This window comes from Marmota monax, unplaced genomic scaffold (genome assembly GCF_021218885.2).
Source record: "Marmota monax isolate L192 unplaced genomic scaffold, Marmota_monax_Labrador192_F-V1.1 WCK01_AAM20220418_F8-fsc00127, whole genome shotgun sequence".
Taxonomy (NCBI): Eukaryota; Metazoa; Chordata; class Mammalia; order Rodentia; family Sciuridae; genus Marmota; species Marmota monax.
The window spans coordinates 4,807,551-4,825,759 of NW_026692894.1; the positions used below are offsets into that span (position 1 = coordinate 4,807,551).

The 18,209-nt window shown below is 43.2% G+C and overlaps 1 protein-coding gene across 3 annotated transcripts in view; it reads right to left on the reverse strand.

The window, feature by feature from the left end:
* The window catches only part of Tbc1d22b (TBC1 domain family member 22B), an 85,205-nt gene that overhangs the window by 748 nt on the left and 66,248 nt on the right, over positions 1–18,209 (reverse strand). For 2 of the 3 annotated variants that reach the window (XM_058581421.1, XM_046450666.1), the window contains one exon: positions 12,586–14,614. The exons of the other annotated variant lie outside the window; for it this stretch is intronic. In XM_058581421.1, the coding sequence (XP_058437404.1) occupies positions 14,486–14,614 (129 nt within the window). In that variant the 3' untranslated portion in view covers positions 12,586–14,485. Of the gene's footprint in view, positions 1–12,585; positions 14,615–18,209 lie in introns of those variants that run through there. 3 annotated transcript variants of the gene reach the window in all.

Genomic DNA, 18,209 nt, shown 5'->3' on the forward strand with positions numbered 1-18,209 from the left:
ACCTTTTTTTTTTCCCTGAGACATAGTCTCACTAAATTGCTTAGGACCTCGCTTAGTTGCCGAGGCTGGCCTCAAACTTGTGATCCTCCTCTCTCAGCTGTCTCAGCCTCCCAAGCTGCTGGGATTACAGGAGTATTATGCTCAGCCTTCCTTACTTTGGATGACCTTGACAATTTTAAGACGACTGGCAGGTATTTTGAAGAATCCCCTCAGTTGTAACTTACCCCATGTTTTTCTTATAATTAGACCAGGGTTACTTTGAGATGGAAGACCATGAAGGTAAACCACCATACTCATATCTGGGGTACATGCTATCAACACAAATAATCACTATCGATGTTAATCTTGAGCACCTGGCTGGGGTAGTGTTTGTCAGGTTTCTCCACTGTAAACTTACTCTTGTTTCTCCTTTTCTATAATGTATACTTTGGAAAAAGTCAATATTAGAAGCCCGGCTGAAGAAGTAGGGAGTTAAGCTCCACTTCTTTAAGAGCAAATGGGGCAGGGGATGGTGTCCCAGCAACTCGGGAAGCTGAGGTAGGAGGATCACAAGTTTGAGGCCAGCTTTGGCAACTTAGTGAGACTCTGTCTCAAGATAAGAAATAAAAAGGGTTGGGGACATAGCTCAGTGGTTCAATCCCCAGTACTGAAAAGAGAGAAAGAGAGTGGGATTCTCTATAAAGAAGGTTTGTCACTCCTCCTGTTTATTTATTTGTTCCCAAATTTATTAATATCATTATAGACCTATGGATATTTATTTTATACTCTGGGTTATAGTCCAATACTGCTTTATTACTATATTACTCAAATCCTTTTTTGCTTTAGCCACTCTTCTAGTGGGCTGTGATGGCATACTCCCATCTTTGTATTTTATTGAGCACCTCCATACTTCTGGCACAAAGTGATCCAGACCTAAAACCAACCAATTCTCCAGAGCGCCTTTGTTCCTTGGTTAAGAAACCAAGATATGGGCACTAGATGTGATTGTTGCTGCTGGGATGTCATTGCTTCTAGACCCTCTTACCTGTTGGAGCAAGTAAATATACAGGTGAACTAGCCCCTCTATACACACATTTATGAATGCTTACACATATTCATGTGCATATGTTCTATACGTATGTATACAATTATTACTTGATCTCCAGAGGGATCAGTTCCCAGGACTCTCTGTGGGTATCAAAACTGGAGCATACTGAAGACCCTAACTTAACATAGTATTTGTATATAATATGTACACATCCTCCTGAATACTTTAAATCACCCCTATATTACTTATAGTATTGAATACAGTGTAAATGTTATACAAATAGTTATTTTTAAATCTCTATTGTTTTGGGAATGATGTTTTTTTTTAAAAAAAAGTCTGTACATATTCAGTATAGGTAAATTTTTTCCAAAGTATTTTCAATTCTTGGTTGGTTGGATCAGCAGATGCAGAACCCTTGAATATAGAAGGCCAACTTTATACATGTCTCCAAGCTAAACATGAGCCCATACTGATGTTTTACAACTCTGAAGGAGTTGAGTGAAGAGTGATGATCTAAGTAACTTCAGAAATAAGCAAAGTCTGAAGGACTAAAGGCAAAAGACTTGCATACTGCACTGTAGTTGAAAAAGTTGTTTTTCATTTTGCATGTGTAGGTGTACACATGCACAATGTTACATATCCACCAGTATACCATCAATAGAGAATAATTTCATCACACTAAAAAAAAAATTCTCCAGTGGCACTTGCCTGTAATCTCAGCAACTTGGGAGACTGAGGCAGGAGGATGGCAAATTCAAGACCAGCCATAGCAATTTAGTGAGACCCTGTCTTAAAATAAAAAATAAAAGGGCTGGCAGTACTGGGGTTGCACATCTAGCATGTGTGAGGCACTGGGTTCGATCCTCAGTACCACATAAAAAAATAAACAAAATAAAGGTATTGTGTCCATCAAAAACTAAAAAAATTAAAAAATAGGGGGGTAGTGCTAGAGGGCCAGGACTGTAGAGTGCTTGCCTAGCACATGTGAGGCACTTGGTTCTATCTTCAGCACCACATAAACATAAATAAAATAAAGGCATTCATTCTGTCCATCTACAACTACAAAAATTTTTTTAAAGGGCTAGAGATGTAGATTGGTGGTACAGCCCCTCTAGGTTCAGTCTCCAGTACAAAAATCAATCAATCAATCCTCCAGCTGGGCATGTAATCCCAGCTACTCAGGAGGCTGAGGCAGAAGGATTGCAAGTTTGAGGTCAGTCTGAGCAATTTAGGAAGCGCTTGTCTCAAAATAATTTTGGGGGGGGGTACTTGGGGTTGAACTCATGGGCATTCACCCTCTGAACCACATCCCCAGTCCTATTTTTGATAGTTTATTTAGAGACAGGGTCTCACTGAGTTGTTTAGTGCCTCACTTTTTGCTGAGGCTGGCTTTGAACTCATGATCCTCCTGTCTCAGCCACCAGAGCTGCTGGGATTACAGAGATGTGCCACTGTGCCTGGCTCAAAATAAGTTTTAAAAGGACTGAGAGTGTAGCTCATTGGCAAAGTACTTGCCTAACATGAACAGGGCATTGGTTTCAATCTTCAGTACCATAAAAAAAAAGGATGGTAATTAGGTTTTATCCTATCCTTTAAAAAAAAATGTCCATTTTGTGTACACACAATGGCACATTCCTGTGATCAATGCCAGCTACTCAGGAGGCTGAGGCAGGAGGATCACAAGTTTGAGGCCAGCCTTGACAACTTAGAACATGTTTCAAAAAAAAATTAATAATTAAAAAAGAGCTGGGAGCCAGTTGTGGTGGCACATTTCTGTAATCCCAGTGGCTTGGGAGGCTGAGGTGGGAATATCACAAGTTCAAAGTCAGCCTCACCAACAGTGAGGCACTCAGGCATTCAGTGAGACCTTGTATCTAAATAAAAAAAATAGGGCTGGGGGATGTGGCTCGGTGGTTGAGTGCCCCTGAGTTCAATTCCCAGGACTTAAAAAAAAGAGAGAGAGTGGAGAGAGAGAGAGAGAGAGAGAGAGAGAGAGAGAGAGAGAGAGAGAGAGTTCAATGGAAGAGCAGTCCTGGGTTCAACCCCAAGTACCCCCCTCAAAAGAGTCCACCTTTGTGAATACTTTATAATTATATAAAAGAACAACATGGAGGACGTGTATACTGTTGATGAATACATAAATAAGCATCTGTTGGGCTCTGTGCTCAAACGCTACCCAGTAGCTAAGACTGCATGATCAAAACGGCCTGAAGACCACTGCCTTCTAAGATTTGGGGTTTTGTCAACTCCACCTCCTGTGTGTACTCCCTATTAACAGTGGTTCTTTACTGGGGAGTGATTTTCCCCCTGAAGGACATTTGGCAATGTTTGGGGACATTTTTGATTATCATGACCGGGGCAAGGTGCTACTGATGTCTAATGAGTACAGACCAGCAGGAATGCTGCAACACGCCCTGCAGATCACAAGATAGCCCCCCCCCCAAATAAGAGATCCAGCCCAAAATGTCAGTAATGCTGAGGATGAGAAGCCCTGTATTTCTCAAAATGGAGGAAGAGAAAACTGTGTGCAAAAATGCAAGAGGAGTGCTCTCTGTGTCTTTGGACCCGAGCCCTTCACATTATATATGCTCGATTGATAGGAACTGAACAGAGATGAGGAATGTTGGCGTCGACTATGGAGAGGCTTGGTGTTATGGACTGGATGTGAGGTGTCCCCCAAAAGCTCATGTGTGAGGCAATGCAAGAAGGTTCAAGGAGAAATGATTGGGTTATGAGAGCCTTAACCCCACTGGTGAATTAATCCCCCAAAGGGATTAACAGGGTAGGGTGGGTAGGGTGTGGCTGGAGGAGGTGGGTCAAGGGCGGGCCTTTGGCGTCTATCTGGAGAGTGGGGTCTCTCTCTGCCGTCTGATCGTCATGTGAGCGACTTCCCTCCACCACACTCTTCTGCCATGACGATCAGCCTCACCTCCAGCCTTGAGGAATGGAGCCAGCTGCCGACAGACTGAGAGGACTGAGAGCTCTGAAAGCGCGAGCCCCCAAATAAACTTTTCCTCCTCTAAGATTGTTCTCGTCAGGCCCTTTAGTCACAGCAGAGAAAAGCTGACTCAAACACTTGGGGAGCAGGAAAGAAAAACGACAAAAGTAGGAGGAAGTACAGGGCAAAAGGAAAGGGGAAAGGAGGAGAAAATATGGAAAGGAACTGTGGCTAGTTACACTTTTACAAGAGATTACAACAATCTGGGCATGGTGGCACATGCCTATAGTCCCAGCGACTTGGGAGGCTGAGGCAGAAGGGTTGCAAATTCAAGGCCAGCCTCAGCAACTTAGTGAGGCCCTAAGCAATTTATGGAGACCCTGTCTCTAAATAAAAAATGAAAAGGGCTGGGGATGTGGATCAGTGGTTAAGCACTCCAGGGTTCAATTCCAAGAGACAGAGGGTGGGGGGAGGAAGAGAATGAACATAAACAAGATCTCCCATCCTACAACATCTTATGATGTGACTTTAGTCCTCTTCACGTTCGTTGCAAGATGGAGTCTGTTATTCCTCCCAGTGAGTGCAGGTGGGCATGTGACTCCATCAGAAGTGATGCTATATCATAAAAGGCTTCCACCTGATCTGAGTTGCTTAGGGCCTTGGCAAGTTGCTGAGGCTGGCCTTGAACTCACAGTCCTCCTGCCTCAGCCTCCCAAGATGCTGGGATTACAGGTGTGCACCACTGTGCCCAGCTAGGCAGCATGAATTTTACCAGACTGGAACCCAAGGTAATAAATCAAAATGACGATGGTAACAAAGCTCTCTCTCCAGTCTCCTTTCTTTATATCTCCAGGGTAAAAGCTTGGCATTCTGCTCACTTCACAGCTTATGTGACCAACTCATTCAACTCCATGGTTGCTGAACAGGATGGTTAGTTGCGGAGACTCTGGAGCCAGCGACAAGTTCAAATCCTAGCTCTTGTCATTTAACAGATAAGAGACTTTAAGAGACTTTGTGCAAGCTATTTGACTGTTCCAAGTCTCAGTTTCCCCATTTGTAAGGTAAAGGTGATGCTAATGATAGCATCTAACTTGTTCAGTGTCTTAATTCTGTCAGATGGCTATGCCTGGTGCAGAACAGGGACCTGTGTTAATTTTCATCAGTTCGACCAAAATAACTGACAAGAACATCTTAGAGGAGGCAAAGTTTATTTTGGTCCACGGTTTCAGAGGTTTCAGAGTTAGTCCATGGTGGACTAACTCCACGCCCTGACCCCAGTTGAGGCAGAACATCATGGCTGAAGGCATGGTGGAGGACTCTGCTCCATTCATGGCAGTCAGGAAGCAGAGAGAAAAAGAGGAAGCTGCACCCCTTCAGGATACGCCCCCCAGTAACCCCCCTCCTCCAGCCACGCCCCACCTGCCATTATTTAGCACCCTTTACCACCCAGTTAGTCCATTCAAACCCAGATGGCCTGATTGGGTTACAGCTCTCATAATCCAATCATTTGACCACCTAATATTCCTGCATGAACACAGGAACTTTTGGGGAACATCTCATATCCAAACCATAACAGTCCCTAATTACTGTTGGCTACTATTGTGAAGAATGGACTGTCAGTTCTTCTGCAGAAGCTACTTCCTGCAAGCATAAACACTGTCCTCTGTGCCCACTCTTCGCTCTCTTGTCCATGACACATAAAAATAAGATATTTCCCCTCTTTACATTGGGAAGGCTATAAAGATAGAAATCCATTCAGGCAATTTTAGACTCTTTTACAAGCCATATCCAAGCAAGATGGGGCTTTGAAAAGTCTAAACCAAATAGTTCTCCCTATGAGCAAAGGTGTCATTTGCTCATCTCCCGCTTTGAAGTGTCATTCCCCTGTGTGAGGTCCAAGGTGAGATGGAACATTTTTTCATTACATTTTGAAAGACTGAACAAAGAGGAAAGAGGTTGTTGGGCTGTTTTTTTGTTCTTTCTTCTTCTTTTTTTTTTTTTTTTGGTACTGAGGGTTGAACTTAGGAGCACTCGACCACTGAGCCACATCCCCAGCCCTATTTTGTATTTTATTTAGAGACAGGGTCTCCCTGAGTTGCTCAGTGCCTCACCATTGTTGAGGCTGGCTTTGAACTCATGATCCTCCTGCCTCAGCCTCCAGAGCCGCAGGGATTACAAGCGTGTGCCACCCTTCTCAAGCAAAGTCCCATGTACTCAGTACTCTCTAATCTTGCAACCACAGGTCAGCTTTTCAACATGTCACTGTGCTTAGTATCTTAGGAAGAGGGTGGGAAGAGTGAGAACTGGGCACTCCAAGCTTGGGGCACCCTAAGCTTGGGGCACACAGCAGGGTGATTGAGGCAGTGCAATCCCGGTTGGGATGATCCACCCTGGGAAAGGGGGGTTGGGGAATGGGGTGAAGGGCAGATGGCTCCACATTCTAGTTAATTCTGCCTTTTCTCTAACTCCTTTATTCTTTACCATTTCTTCACCCACCTCCAAGGATGTCACACTCTATATTGAAGGAATCAGGGGAAGATGTCTTTCGATTATGAAATGTTCTAGCAAATTTAAAGTGAGGAAAAAAAGGGACCATCTGCTTTGGATGGCTTGTGTATTGAGTGCTATTTTATGTAAACACAGGTTTCAAGTATATAACTGTAAGATATTTATAATACCTTTAATCAAGTTTATTGTATTTTGGAAATAGTTATAACAAGTCATCATTATTATATTCTGGAGGTATCTATAGATCTTGATAATTAAGATAGACATTGAGAAGGTGCTTATAATTAGTATTGTAGGTAATTGTCTTCTTGACTAATTTCTTTTTAGCCTGGGTCCTGGCTATGTAAGCATCTATATCTCTTAGCTTGCAAAGGATCAGCATCCAGTTCCAATGTTTATTGCCCATCTGATTTTATTAAGGAGGAGGGGAGGGAGGGAAGGAAGGCAGGGGGAATCAAGCATCAATAATTACTGCCTGTTTTCCTTTCCCTGAAGAGTTGGCTTCAGGTTGTTTATTTTGAAAGTAATATACAGTATCAAGTGCCTAATATAAAATTCAGTCATGGGCTGATTTAATATTAAATTATGTCATTCTGAGTTGGCTATTTGTGCACTATAAAAATCACAAAGTTCCCTGATTCAATTAATCTTTGTTCAGGGTTGGAGAAGATGGGGAGATAAGATGCGTATGAACCTTGAGTTCTATAATCCAAGGTTATAAAGCAAATGATTCTCATCCTTTTTTTTGGGGTGTGTGTGTGTGTGTGTGTGTGTGTGTGTGTGGTGTGTTGGGATGGAACCCAGGGCCTGTATGTGCCAGGCAATTAAGTGCTCTACCACTGAGCTACACCCCCACCCAGGCAGTAAATATTTTAGGCTCTGTGGACCATGAAGTTCTGTCACAACTATTCAACTCTACTGTTGTAGTGCCAAAGCATTTGTAGACAGTATGTAAATGAACAGGTTTGACTGTATTTCAGTAGAAAAGTAGTTACAAAAACAAGAGCGGGCTAGGGTCATAGCATAGCACGCTTGAGGCTCTGGGTTCAATCCCCAGCAAGTGCAAAAACCAAAAACAAAAGGAGAATGATAGTATGTTAGAGAAAAAAAAAAAAATATATATATATATTTTAAATGGTGCTAGGGATCAAACCACAGGCCTGGTGCATATTGGGCAAGTGCTCTACCACTGAGTTACGCTCCCAGCCTGCTGTGGAGGATTTTAACAAGACCCAAAGTGACAACAAAATGTTCAAAATATCTGGATACAGGGGCTGGGAATATAGCTCAGTTGGTAGAGTGCTTGTCTCACATGCACAAGGCCCTGAGTTCAATCCTCAGCACCACTACCACCACCCCAAAAAAAAAAAAAAATCTGGATACAATCCAAAATTCTTCAACTAAGCCCTAGGAACCTAGGAACATGTAACCATTTTTTATGATCTGGGGCAATCTCAAGTTGACCCAGAGGTTGAAATTATCAGATATAGATTTAAAATACCTATTATAACTGTGTTCTCTGTGGTAAAAGTAAAAACACTTAAAGGCTAAAGAGACCTTCTCAGCAGAGAAACAGAAACTATAAAAAAAACCACATGGGAATTTTAGAACCGAAACCACAATATCTGAAATAAAAATTCACTGGATGTGCTTAATAGCAGAATGGAGATGACAGAAGAGTCAATGACTTAAGATAGATGAAGAGAAAATATTTAATCCGAAGAATGACATGCAAAGGGAATTAACAAAGTAATGAATAGTCTCAGAACTGGCCTAACATTCATATTATCAGAGTCCCAGCGGAAGGAGAAGAAACTGATGCAGGAAAAAAATAGCTAAAGACATGTTCTCAAATTTGGCAAAAGACATAAAATTACAGATTCAAGAAACTCAGTGTGGGCTGGGGGTATAGCTCAGCTGCAGAGCACTTGCCTACATGCATGAGACCCTGGCATCAATCCCCAGGGTGGGCGTGGGCGGGAGCGGGGGGGGGGGGGGGGGGCGGAGAAAAGAAAGAAAACTCAGTGAACTCCAAACAGGATGAACTCATTCAACTATGTAGGAAAAAACCAAGTCAGGTTCTCCTATATTCTCACTCAACAAGCAACATAGATTTTGTTTTGTTTTTTTGTACTGAGGACTGAACCCGGGGTGCTTAACCACTGAGCTACATCCTCAGCCCTTTTTCATATTTTATTTAGGGACAGGGTCTCACTGAGTTGCTTAGGCCTTGCTAAATTGCTGAGGCTGGCTTTGAACTCGAAATCCTCCGGCCTCAGCCTCCCAAGCCACTGAGATTACAGGTGTGCACCACCACATCCAGTCAATCAGACTACTTCTGACACCAGTGTGTTGATTTTTTCCCCCACACACTGAGCAAGCAATCAATTTGGCAGTGACTCTTGGGCCTGCAGATGCCCAATGGGCAACTAAAAGCAGGATAGAACTTGGCATCTCTGCCTTCATTTTGTATCTGTCTTCAGATCTCTGCTCTGCTCTGCACATAGGCATATTCATCATTTAAGGAGTATTCATCTAAAAACTGGTAATGTGAGGTTTATTAGCCCTAATTTTACCTAATCCGTCTTGCTTCCCTTTAAGACTAAGGCAAGATTTACAGGTACATTTGACTCTCAGCTTTTACAGCACCCTATTTTAGACCCCTGGAGTGGTGTCTAGAGTCTCCTGTCATTGCCCTAAATCTGCAGTCACCTTCCAGGAACAGGGGAACTTGCAGGCACATTACCCCACAAGAAGACTGCCTTCTGAAATAGAAGCAGTCATCTCATGGGAACTGGGAATTGGCCCCTTCCAGGATCACAGGTTTAATAAATAAAACATCCTAAGCAATGAGTAAAAATTGTTCCCTCAAGTGATAATGACTTCTCTGGACTTCTCCAGAGCCACCGCACAGAACCAGAACTAAGAGAATGATCAACCAGACCACAGTTTGACCAAGACTGCTTAACTATGTGCACCTCTTCCCTTGCCCCCAGTTCTTCCTTTGTTTAAACATAAAGCTCAGCTGGGCAGTCGCACACCCGCGACCCCAGCAAACTTCAAGGCTGAGGCAGGAGGATTGCAAGTTCAAGGTCAGCCTCAGCAATTTAGCAAGACCCTGTCTCAAAATTTAAAAATAAATAAAATAAAAGGTTGTTGCTTGGTGGTAGAGTCTGCTGGGTTCAATCCCCAGTATTGCTAAATAAATAAATAAACAAATCTAAAACTTCTATCAGTGACTCAAAGGGCGAGATGCTTGATCTCACTTTGTCTTCCTAATACAGCTGTTTTTCTTTTTTTTTCTGTTTGTTTTTTTGGGTAAATGGCTGAACCTACTTTGTTGGAACAGCCCAAGTCAGGTCTCTGGCCTAGGACTTTGGTTATAAAAAGATAGACCTAAATCCAACCATATTAATTGTAAATGGTCTAAATTCACCAAAAACAAAACAACAACAAAAAAAAAAGAAAGAAAAAAAAAAAAAGAAAAAAGAAAAAAGAAAAAAAGAAAAGAAAAACCCAAGAGATTGTTAGACTGAATTGGAGAATAAGACCCAGCTCTATTTGTCTCTAAGAAATCCACATTAACTATAAAGACACACACAACTTAAAATAAAGACACTTGTAACAACTTAAAGACACACATAACTTAAAAGGGTCAAAAAAAAAATTGGAGACCAGTGTTTGAAGAGCAGGTCTGGGCTTTCTTCTCTTAGACACCTGGGTTGGGTGGTACAGTGGAGTAGTCACCAGTGAAATGAGCTAGTGTGGCTATAAGCTATGTACCCAGGGACTAGCTCAAGATTCCCCACACAGCTGTCACTTTAGGCAGGGACTATCACACCCACCTCACCCCAAGAATCCAGAGCTCATAAACCCTCTGCAGCACCAAACTGATCAGGGGTTCCCTTACTTCCAAGAATTCTAATTCAACCTTTGCCAAAGTCAGGGAATGCACTTTTTGGGAGGATGGCTTTGATCTGACACAGCTGTACGTGTGCTGCAACTACCCTGGCAAATGATCACAGGCTCACAAGATACTGGTCCTGGGGCATTGTAATTCATGCTTTCTGATTCTGTATGAATTTCACCTGTTTCATCATGAATCTAAAAGTCACTACTCTGGTGTCTCTGGTAGCTTCCCAAACTGTCTTCTACCAGGAGATGAGTATTGCCAGGTCCCAAGAGAGGACTTGGCTACTGAAGGACTGGGCTACTGGGGCTGTTTCTGCATCAAGTGCACAAAGCTTCACATAGACATACTGACATGCAGAAGTCCAATCCAAGCCATTGCTGTCAACAAGAGACTCTCTTCTCCAGAAGATGAGGTCACTACTTGAGGAATCTGTGACACTATACTTTCACTGGTGAATAAAAACGGAGGGAGGGCCTATTTAAGAACTCTGGAGATTGTGATTGCAGAAACATTGGATGAATTGCAGGTCAGAGTATGCCAGGATCAGTTTGGAAGTCTTCATCTATTTTTTAGTCAGAATCAAACATATTTTAGATGCTTGACTTTCTGCATAAATGAAAAGCAGATTTTTTAAAATAAAGCCTAGTTCAGATTAGTTATTTTCAGCCTCAAGAACAATGAATGGCCTCAGTACAAATAATATGAAGTAGAAAGAGTGACCATGTTTTCATGACAAAAGATAAATTCTAAAGTTAATTGTGAATAGTCACTAGAATTTCAAAGTTAAATTCCCCCCATGTACTTATGGAAAAGTCTGTCTCCATTTTCAACTTATTTTCATAAGTTGTTTTCTGCAGTGCTGGGGATCAAGCCCAGAGCCTTGTGCACGCTAAGTAAGCAGATCTTCACTGAACTTTGCCTCCAGCCCTTCTTCTTCTTCTTCTTTTTTTTTTTTTTTAATTTTGATACAGGATATGGCTGTTGCCGGGCTGGACTCAAACTTGCTATCCTCCTGCCTCCCCCTCCCCAGTAGCTGGTATTATAGGCAGGCACTACTGCACCTGGCTCCTTCTTCTATTTTGTCCCCTCTTTAATCCATTCTGTGGTTTGGAAAGTAGAGCTGGTGCATGTCTGGGATCCCTTAGCCTACTTGTGTGACACTAAGCCAGGAGGATCACAAGCTCAAGGTCAGACTGGGTGACTTAGTGAGACTCTGTCTCAAAATAAATTTTTTTAAAAAGGACTGGGGATGTAGCTCAGAGGTACAGTGCCTGCCTGGCATGTGTGAGGCCCTGGTTTCAATATCCAATTGTGGGGAGAAAAGCAAAACAAAAAAACAACACAAACAGCTGGAGTGCTAGCGATCACCTTGAAACATCGATCTCTCCTAGGAACAGAGTTCAGCTTGCCAAGACTTCATCAGCGTAACAGCCCTGGGTGGCCCGCTTTTAGACGTTTATGTGAGAGAAGTAAATTCCCAACTTGTGTAAACCACTGTTTGTTTCTGTTTCATGTAGCTAAGTCGAATCCTTCTATAGGTCTAATGACAGAAACCAAGATACAGTCTCATCTGAATCCTAGAAAGGACTTCTGGGTGGGAAAATAATGCCAACCTTTTCTTTGTAGATGACAAATGGTAAGGTCACCAAAGACCAACAGCCTGTAACAGAAGGCCTAACTGAGGACCCTAAATGGAGAGCCAGTCTTGGTTCTATTTAGTTTGGTGGAAAACACCCAACAGGAAGCCAGGAGGAGCTGCGTACTTCCCTGACCCAGAGGCCGCCTTCCTGGCCAGGGTTGGGCTTTCCTCTGAGCACCAGGAGGGTGCTGAGTAGCTATCTCCAGGCTTTCATCCAGCGCTGAGGTTCCAGTCCATTTTCCAACCTCCTTTAGTTTATATACTCCATTTCAACACCTGAAATATTCCATGAAAAGCGCTGGCCACAGTGCTTAGCACGTGGGAGGCACGTGTCATCTTTAGGAACCATGTCACTCATTTTTGTAGTGTCTATAGTCCCTTTCACAGAGCAGGTGCCCAGTGTCTGCCAACCTGGGAGAATGCCTGCTGCTCTTCAGCTGGGGCCCTGCTTGCCCTCCAGAAGGCCTGCCCCACATTTATGAGTATCAGCAAGAAAAACCCAGGAAAAGGAGAACCTTTGGCTCCAGGTTACATGAATCCACCAGAGAAAAAGCAGCAGATGGAGGAGGAAATACACTATTTATTTACAATTTGTTCACTTTATCCACAATTTCCCATACAAACATAAAAACTAAAAAAATAAAACCACCACTTGGGAACACAAGTGTCTTTCTGTAATTAGTCTGCTTGAGGGAGGCAGAGGCCCCCCTGATCTGTGAAGGAGGCTACTGAGGCACACCAAAGGGGGAGAGGAGGAGGAAGAACACCTGAGAAACAGCTCATGAGACCCTCGCACACGTGTGGGTGGGTGGTGTGTGGAGGGCTTCGCTGGCAAAGAGACCTGGGGTGGCCCCCGTGGGGACACTGCTTGGCTTCCCAAGGGGATAACAGCTTGCCGCCCCAGCCCCTTCTCCAGTGCCAAACACCAAAAGTCAAAAATGGGTCGCACATCTCACGAGCTGTGTGGGTGTGATGGTGACAGTAGGGGACACCTAATGTTGCTCTCTGAGAAGAGCCCCAAACCCAGGGACACTCAGGACACTCCTTCCCTTGGCACTGACCAGTTGGTCACAGCTTCTGTCCTTAATCCAACGCTGACTTAAACATGGGAAAACGAAAGCCCTCCCCAGAGTCCAGGGAAAGGCAAGGGTCAAAAACACGGAGAAAGGGCTTCTGTCTTCGCAGTCCCTTCTGGGGGAGGCTGCCAGGGGTGGGGGTGGGAAGCTCTGCCACGGAAGAAGGGGAGGGGCAGGGCAGATGTTCCAGAAAGGCCCAGGGTGGGAAGAAAGGGGAGCAAAGACACTGAGACACTGATGCAGGCCGGGCAGCCCTAGCAGACCCTGCTCCACTGCCTTCAGAGAGGGCGCCCCGAAACCAACCTGGAGGCACTGAAGCCACCAACCTGGCAAGCTCATCTGTGCTAGTGACCTAGATTGCTTTCACGTGTTGATGCACATTATAAATATAAAATCATATCTGCTACAAAGAGGACATATATTTGTACATCTTCACCCATATACATAATAACACAATTTACACATAATATCTTGGAGTGGGTCATCATGGAAACAAAGGTTTGGAGAGGTAAAAAGCCCCTTCTCCCTTCCCGCCTGGTCATTCTCAAGGATGCTTGTACACTTGGTCACCGGGGCCCTTCCCAACTGGTTCTGATGGGGCTAGTCTGGACACAGCAATTCAGACATGTAACGAAATGCTGACGGGTGTGCACACACACACTCACACGCACAGACTCGGGGATCTGGTGAGAAAAAGTAAAAGAAAATTCCTAGCCCTTGGGTGTAGGCCTCTTCCCAGAGTTAAAAGCATCAGTGCCTCCTCCATCTGAGAACTGTCTCAAGCAGCTGCCCTTCACTGGCTCAGACTAGGGCAGGAGAAGGATTAGGAAACCAGGGAGGGGGCGGGGCCTGGAGTCTTCTGAAAACATAAGGCATATTTGACCTGTGATCAAATCAAACTAAGTCACAAAAAGCAACTGTATCAAAGCCTAATACTTCCATGCCTTAAGCATGTAATAGATTCTGTGGGTTCTTCTTCCTGTTTAAAGAGAGAGAGAAAAAAAAAAAGTGATGGTATCACTTGGGACCTGGAGGCAAAAGCCAGCCAGTCCATGTCGGTCCACGCAGGGACAATGTGAGTGAGACCCTGAGCCTCCCCTTCTTTTGTCCAGTTTTTTTTTTAAGGGGCAGACAACCCTGTACCTCCTTTTCTGTCCTCTCCCAGAGCTGGGCCCATCCACATGGCATGGAATACTGAGAGTGGTCCAAGAGACATCCAGAGACACGGAGTGGTGGACGCCAAGAAGTTAAGACCTGGGTGGTGGGGTGAGCTTTTTACAGCAGGAGTGGTTCCTGGCTGGGGTCCACGGCTCGCATGGTGGCCACAGTGATCAGATTGCCATCAGAGATGGGGGCAGTCTGGGTCCCCAGGGGGAGACAGCACCTATCGGCGGTAGTGATTGGGGGCGTCGGCAAACATATACTTGAGTCTATACGCCTCGGCCAGCAGCAGCCCAATCTCTTCGTTGCCCCAGTGTATCGTAGGTAGGTTCTGTAGCAGCATGAGGAGACCCTGGAAGGCAAGAAAGGGCTTATATTGCTTTCCACACTATAGACCACAGAACCAGTAGGACCCCTCTTAAGATTCAGGGCTGGAATGGGGCTTTCCTTCTGCGCCCCACACCCCCAGGGTCCAGCCTTCAGCCTCCCAAACTGCACACAACCTTGGCCGCTAGCTCACCCCAAGAAGCCTTGAAAAGCCTCTGCTGATGCTTTGATCCACTAACACCCACCTCTTTAAAAACCATAAATGGAGAATAACAAAAAAGCTTTTAAGAGAAATAATCACTCATCATCCAAATATAGCTCTCCTGCTTTGGAGGTATTCCGTCTCAGTTTTTCTTTCTTCCTTACGTGTTTCTTTAAATAGTTGTAATCATAGTTACAATTTTATATGTACTTTAATCACCTTTCTTTAATTTAACTTTCATGCTTTTCAATTCAGCCTTCACAAATGGTTAGTCTCAAAGCTGGCGGACCATCCAGGCTACACCCTAATTTGCTCAGCCACTTCCCCTTTGTTAGATACGGAATCCACTTTTTTTCTCATCTTTAGGGAGAGGGTCACACTCCTGCTGTAAAAAGCTCACCCTACCACCCAGGTCTTAACTTCTTGGCGTCCACCACTCCATGTCTCTGGATGTCTCTTGGACCACTCTCAGTATGGCATCTGGACATCCTTCTCCTAACCTCACTGTTTTCCTTGCTGTCCTCGAGGTCCCCTTGTTCTAAGGCTGTCCTTAGCCTACCTGTCCAGCTTTCTGTCCACCACCCCACCCTCACCCAGCCAGGTCCGCTTCAGCCACATTTGTGTGTGCCTCCGTGGTCTGGTTTCTGCTCTTCCTCTCATCTGGAACACTTTCTCTTCCCCTCCATCTAGCTAAATCCTATTCAGCTTTCAAAGTCCAGTTTTCTCAAAGAGCTCCACGGAAACAGCCTATTAAGGAGGATATTAGAATAAAATGAATGGGATTTTAGGTTATCTCTCTAATTTAGTTGCCCATGCTGTTTGTTGCTGCTGCTTCATATTATTTTTCTCTTCTTGAATTGGGTAGTCTTATTTTTCCAATTATAAAAGTAACAGTCATAAGACACAAAATACAGAAGCCATAAGAAACTTACAGGATTGAATACATACAATTCATACGATTCTTGATATGTCAAGAGACACTAAAAACAAGTTTAAAATATAAGAAACTAGGAGAAAATATGTATGCCACCTATAAAAGACAAAAAGGTCAATATCCACATCAATAAGGAGTACCACAGAGCACGGTGGCACACACTTGTAATCCCAGTGACTTGGGAGGATGAAGCAGGAGGATCACGAGTTTGAAGTCAGTCTCAGCAATTTAGTGAGGCCCTAAGCAACTTACCAAGACCTCATTTCAAAATAAAATATAAAAAGGGCTGGGGGTGTGACTCAGCAGTTAAGTGCCCCTGGGTTCAATCCCAGGTACAAAAAAAAACACAAAAAACAAAAAACAAAAACAAAAACAAAAAAATAAAAACCGAGTACCTACAGATCAGTGAAAGAAAAGACAAGAAGCCAAGTAAGCCAACAGATGAGCGATGAGAACAGATAACAGAGAATGCCCACGGCCCTCCACATATTTATTTTACTTCTAAAAACCCTGCTTTAGGCTGATCTGAATATTCCACCAGTGCTTCACAGTTTTCAGTGTCAAGATCTTACATATTTTTCACGAGGTTTTTTGTTTTAGTGACAGAAGTTCAGCTGGGCATATGGTTGCCCATGGCACATCATTGCTATGCGCAGCCAAAATGATCAAGTCTCGGCCAGTTCTGGGATGGGAGCAGAAATGATCCGCATGTAACTTCTAGCTTCTGCCCTCAGCTTCTTCTCTGCCTAGAAAATGGATATGGGGGCGGGGCTTGTAGCTAATTGGTTGACATGTGTGAGGCCCGGGGTTTGATCCTCAGCACCACATACAAAAATAAATAAATGAAACAAAGATATTGTGACCATCTACAACTAAAAAAAAAAAGGGTATGAATGAAAAACTGGAAATAGTCATCTTATACCATAGGACTAAAGCCACATGTTGAAGATGGCAGGGCAATAAATAGAAGATCCCCGAGTCCCTGCCTTTCTGGAACCATGGCATTATTCCTGGACTGCTCTTAGAATGTTAGTTCAGGAAAGTAAATGGCTATCTTGTTTTAAGTCACTATTATTTGGGGTCATCAGTAATAGTAGACAGTAGATAATTTCATATCACCTTAACAAATATAGGCTGTATCTAGCCAAATTAGAAATGCCCATAGTTGAGCTTGGCATGATGGTGCTTTCCTATCATCCCAGCTACTTAGGAGGCCAAGACAGGAAGATCACAAATTCAAGGCCAGCCTGGGCGATTCAAGATAAAGTAAATTTCTCAAAATAAAATAAATAGAAAAAGGGCCAGAAATTTCGCTTGGTGGTAGAACACTTGCCTTGCCCGAGTGAGGTCCTGGGTTCAATCTCCAGAACCACCACTAGCACAGTGAAATGTGTGTGTGTGGGCTAGGGCTACAGCTCAGGAGAAAAGTACTTGCCTAGCTTGTGCAAGGATGTCAATTTGATCTCCTGCATGGCAAAAAAAAAAAAAAAAAAAGAAAGAAAGGAGAAAAAAGAAAAAGAAATCTACATGGTCTTTGATCTAGCAACTCCATCCTGGGGAAATATTTACATTCATGGTCAAAGGTATACACTGCATCATTGCTTCACATGATGAGAAAAGTGTCTGTCACTATGGCAACAGTTAGATAAAGAGAAATGGTGGTGTTTATGACAAATGAAGTAGTTCTACCTGGACTAACATGGGAAGATATCTAAGACATTTTTAAATGGATAAAAGAGAAAGTTGCAAAAAATATTTATAGTAGGATCTCACTTAGATAAAAGAAAACACAACATATCTGCACATACATGTGTGTGTACTTAACAACTTGGGTGGTGAACTCTTAACAGTGGTTACCTTTGGGGAGTGAAGTCTTTAACTTTTCTCTAATTATACTTCTGTATCTTTTGAAATAAAGTCTGTATATTACATGTGTGATAAAACATTTTTTTTCATGTAATATAGTGTAAGTTTTGTTTAGTCAAAAATAAAAAGGCAGAAAATAAATTACTCATAACTTCACGATCAAGAGGAAGGCATTTTAAAACATTCTGGCATATTTCTTTCTAATCCTTTTCCTGAACATTTTACATAGTAAATATTTTCTATATATAATTTTGAATCTATTTGGCATTAATCATAAGCATTTCCTCTATTATTAAAAACTCCCAGCCGGGTACAGTGGTGTATGCCTAAAATCCCAGTGGCTTGGGAGGCTGAGGCAGAATTGAAAGTTCAAAGCCTGCCTCAGCAACTTAATGAGGCCTTAAGCAACTCAGTGAGACCCTGTCTCTTAAAAAAAATATAGAAAAAGGGCTAGGGATGTATCTCAGTGGTTAAGCATTCCTGGGTTCAATCGCTGGTACCAAAAATAAAAAATAAAAAAATTCCCTTAGACATTTTCAATAGCCAGAGAATTTTCCATAATGTAAAATGTAGCATAATTTATATCTTCATATTTAATTATTTCTGGTTTTTCACTAT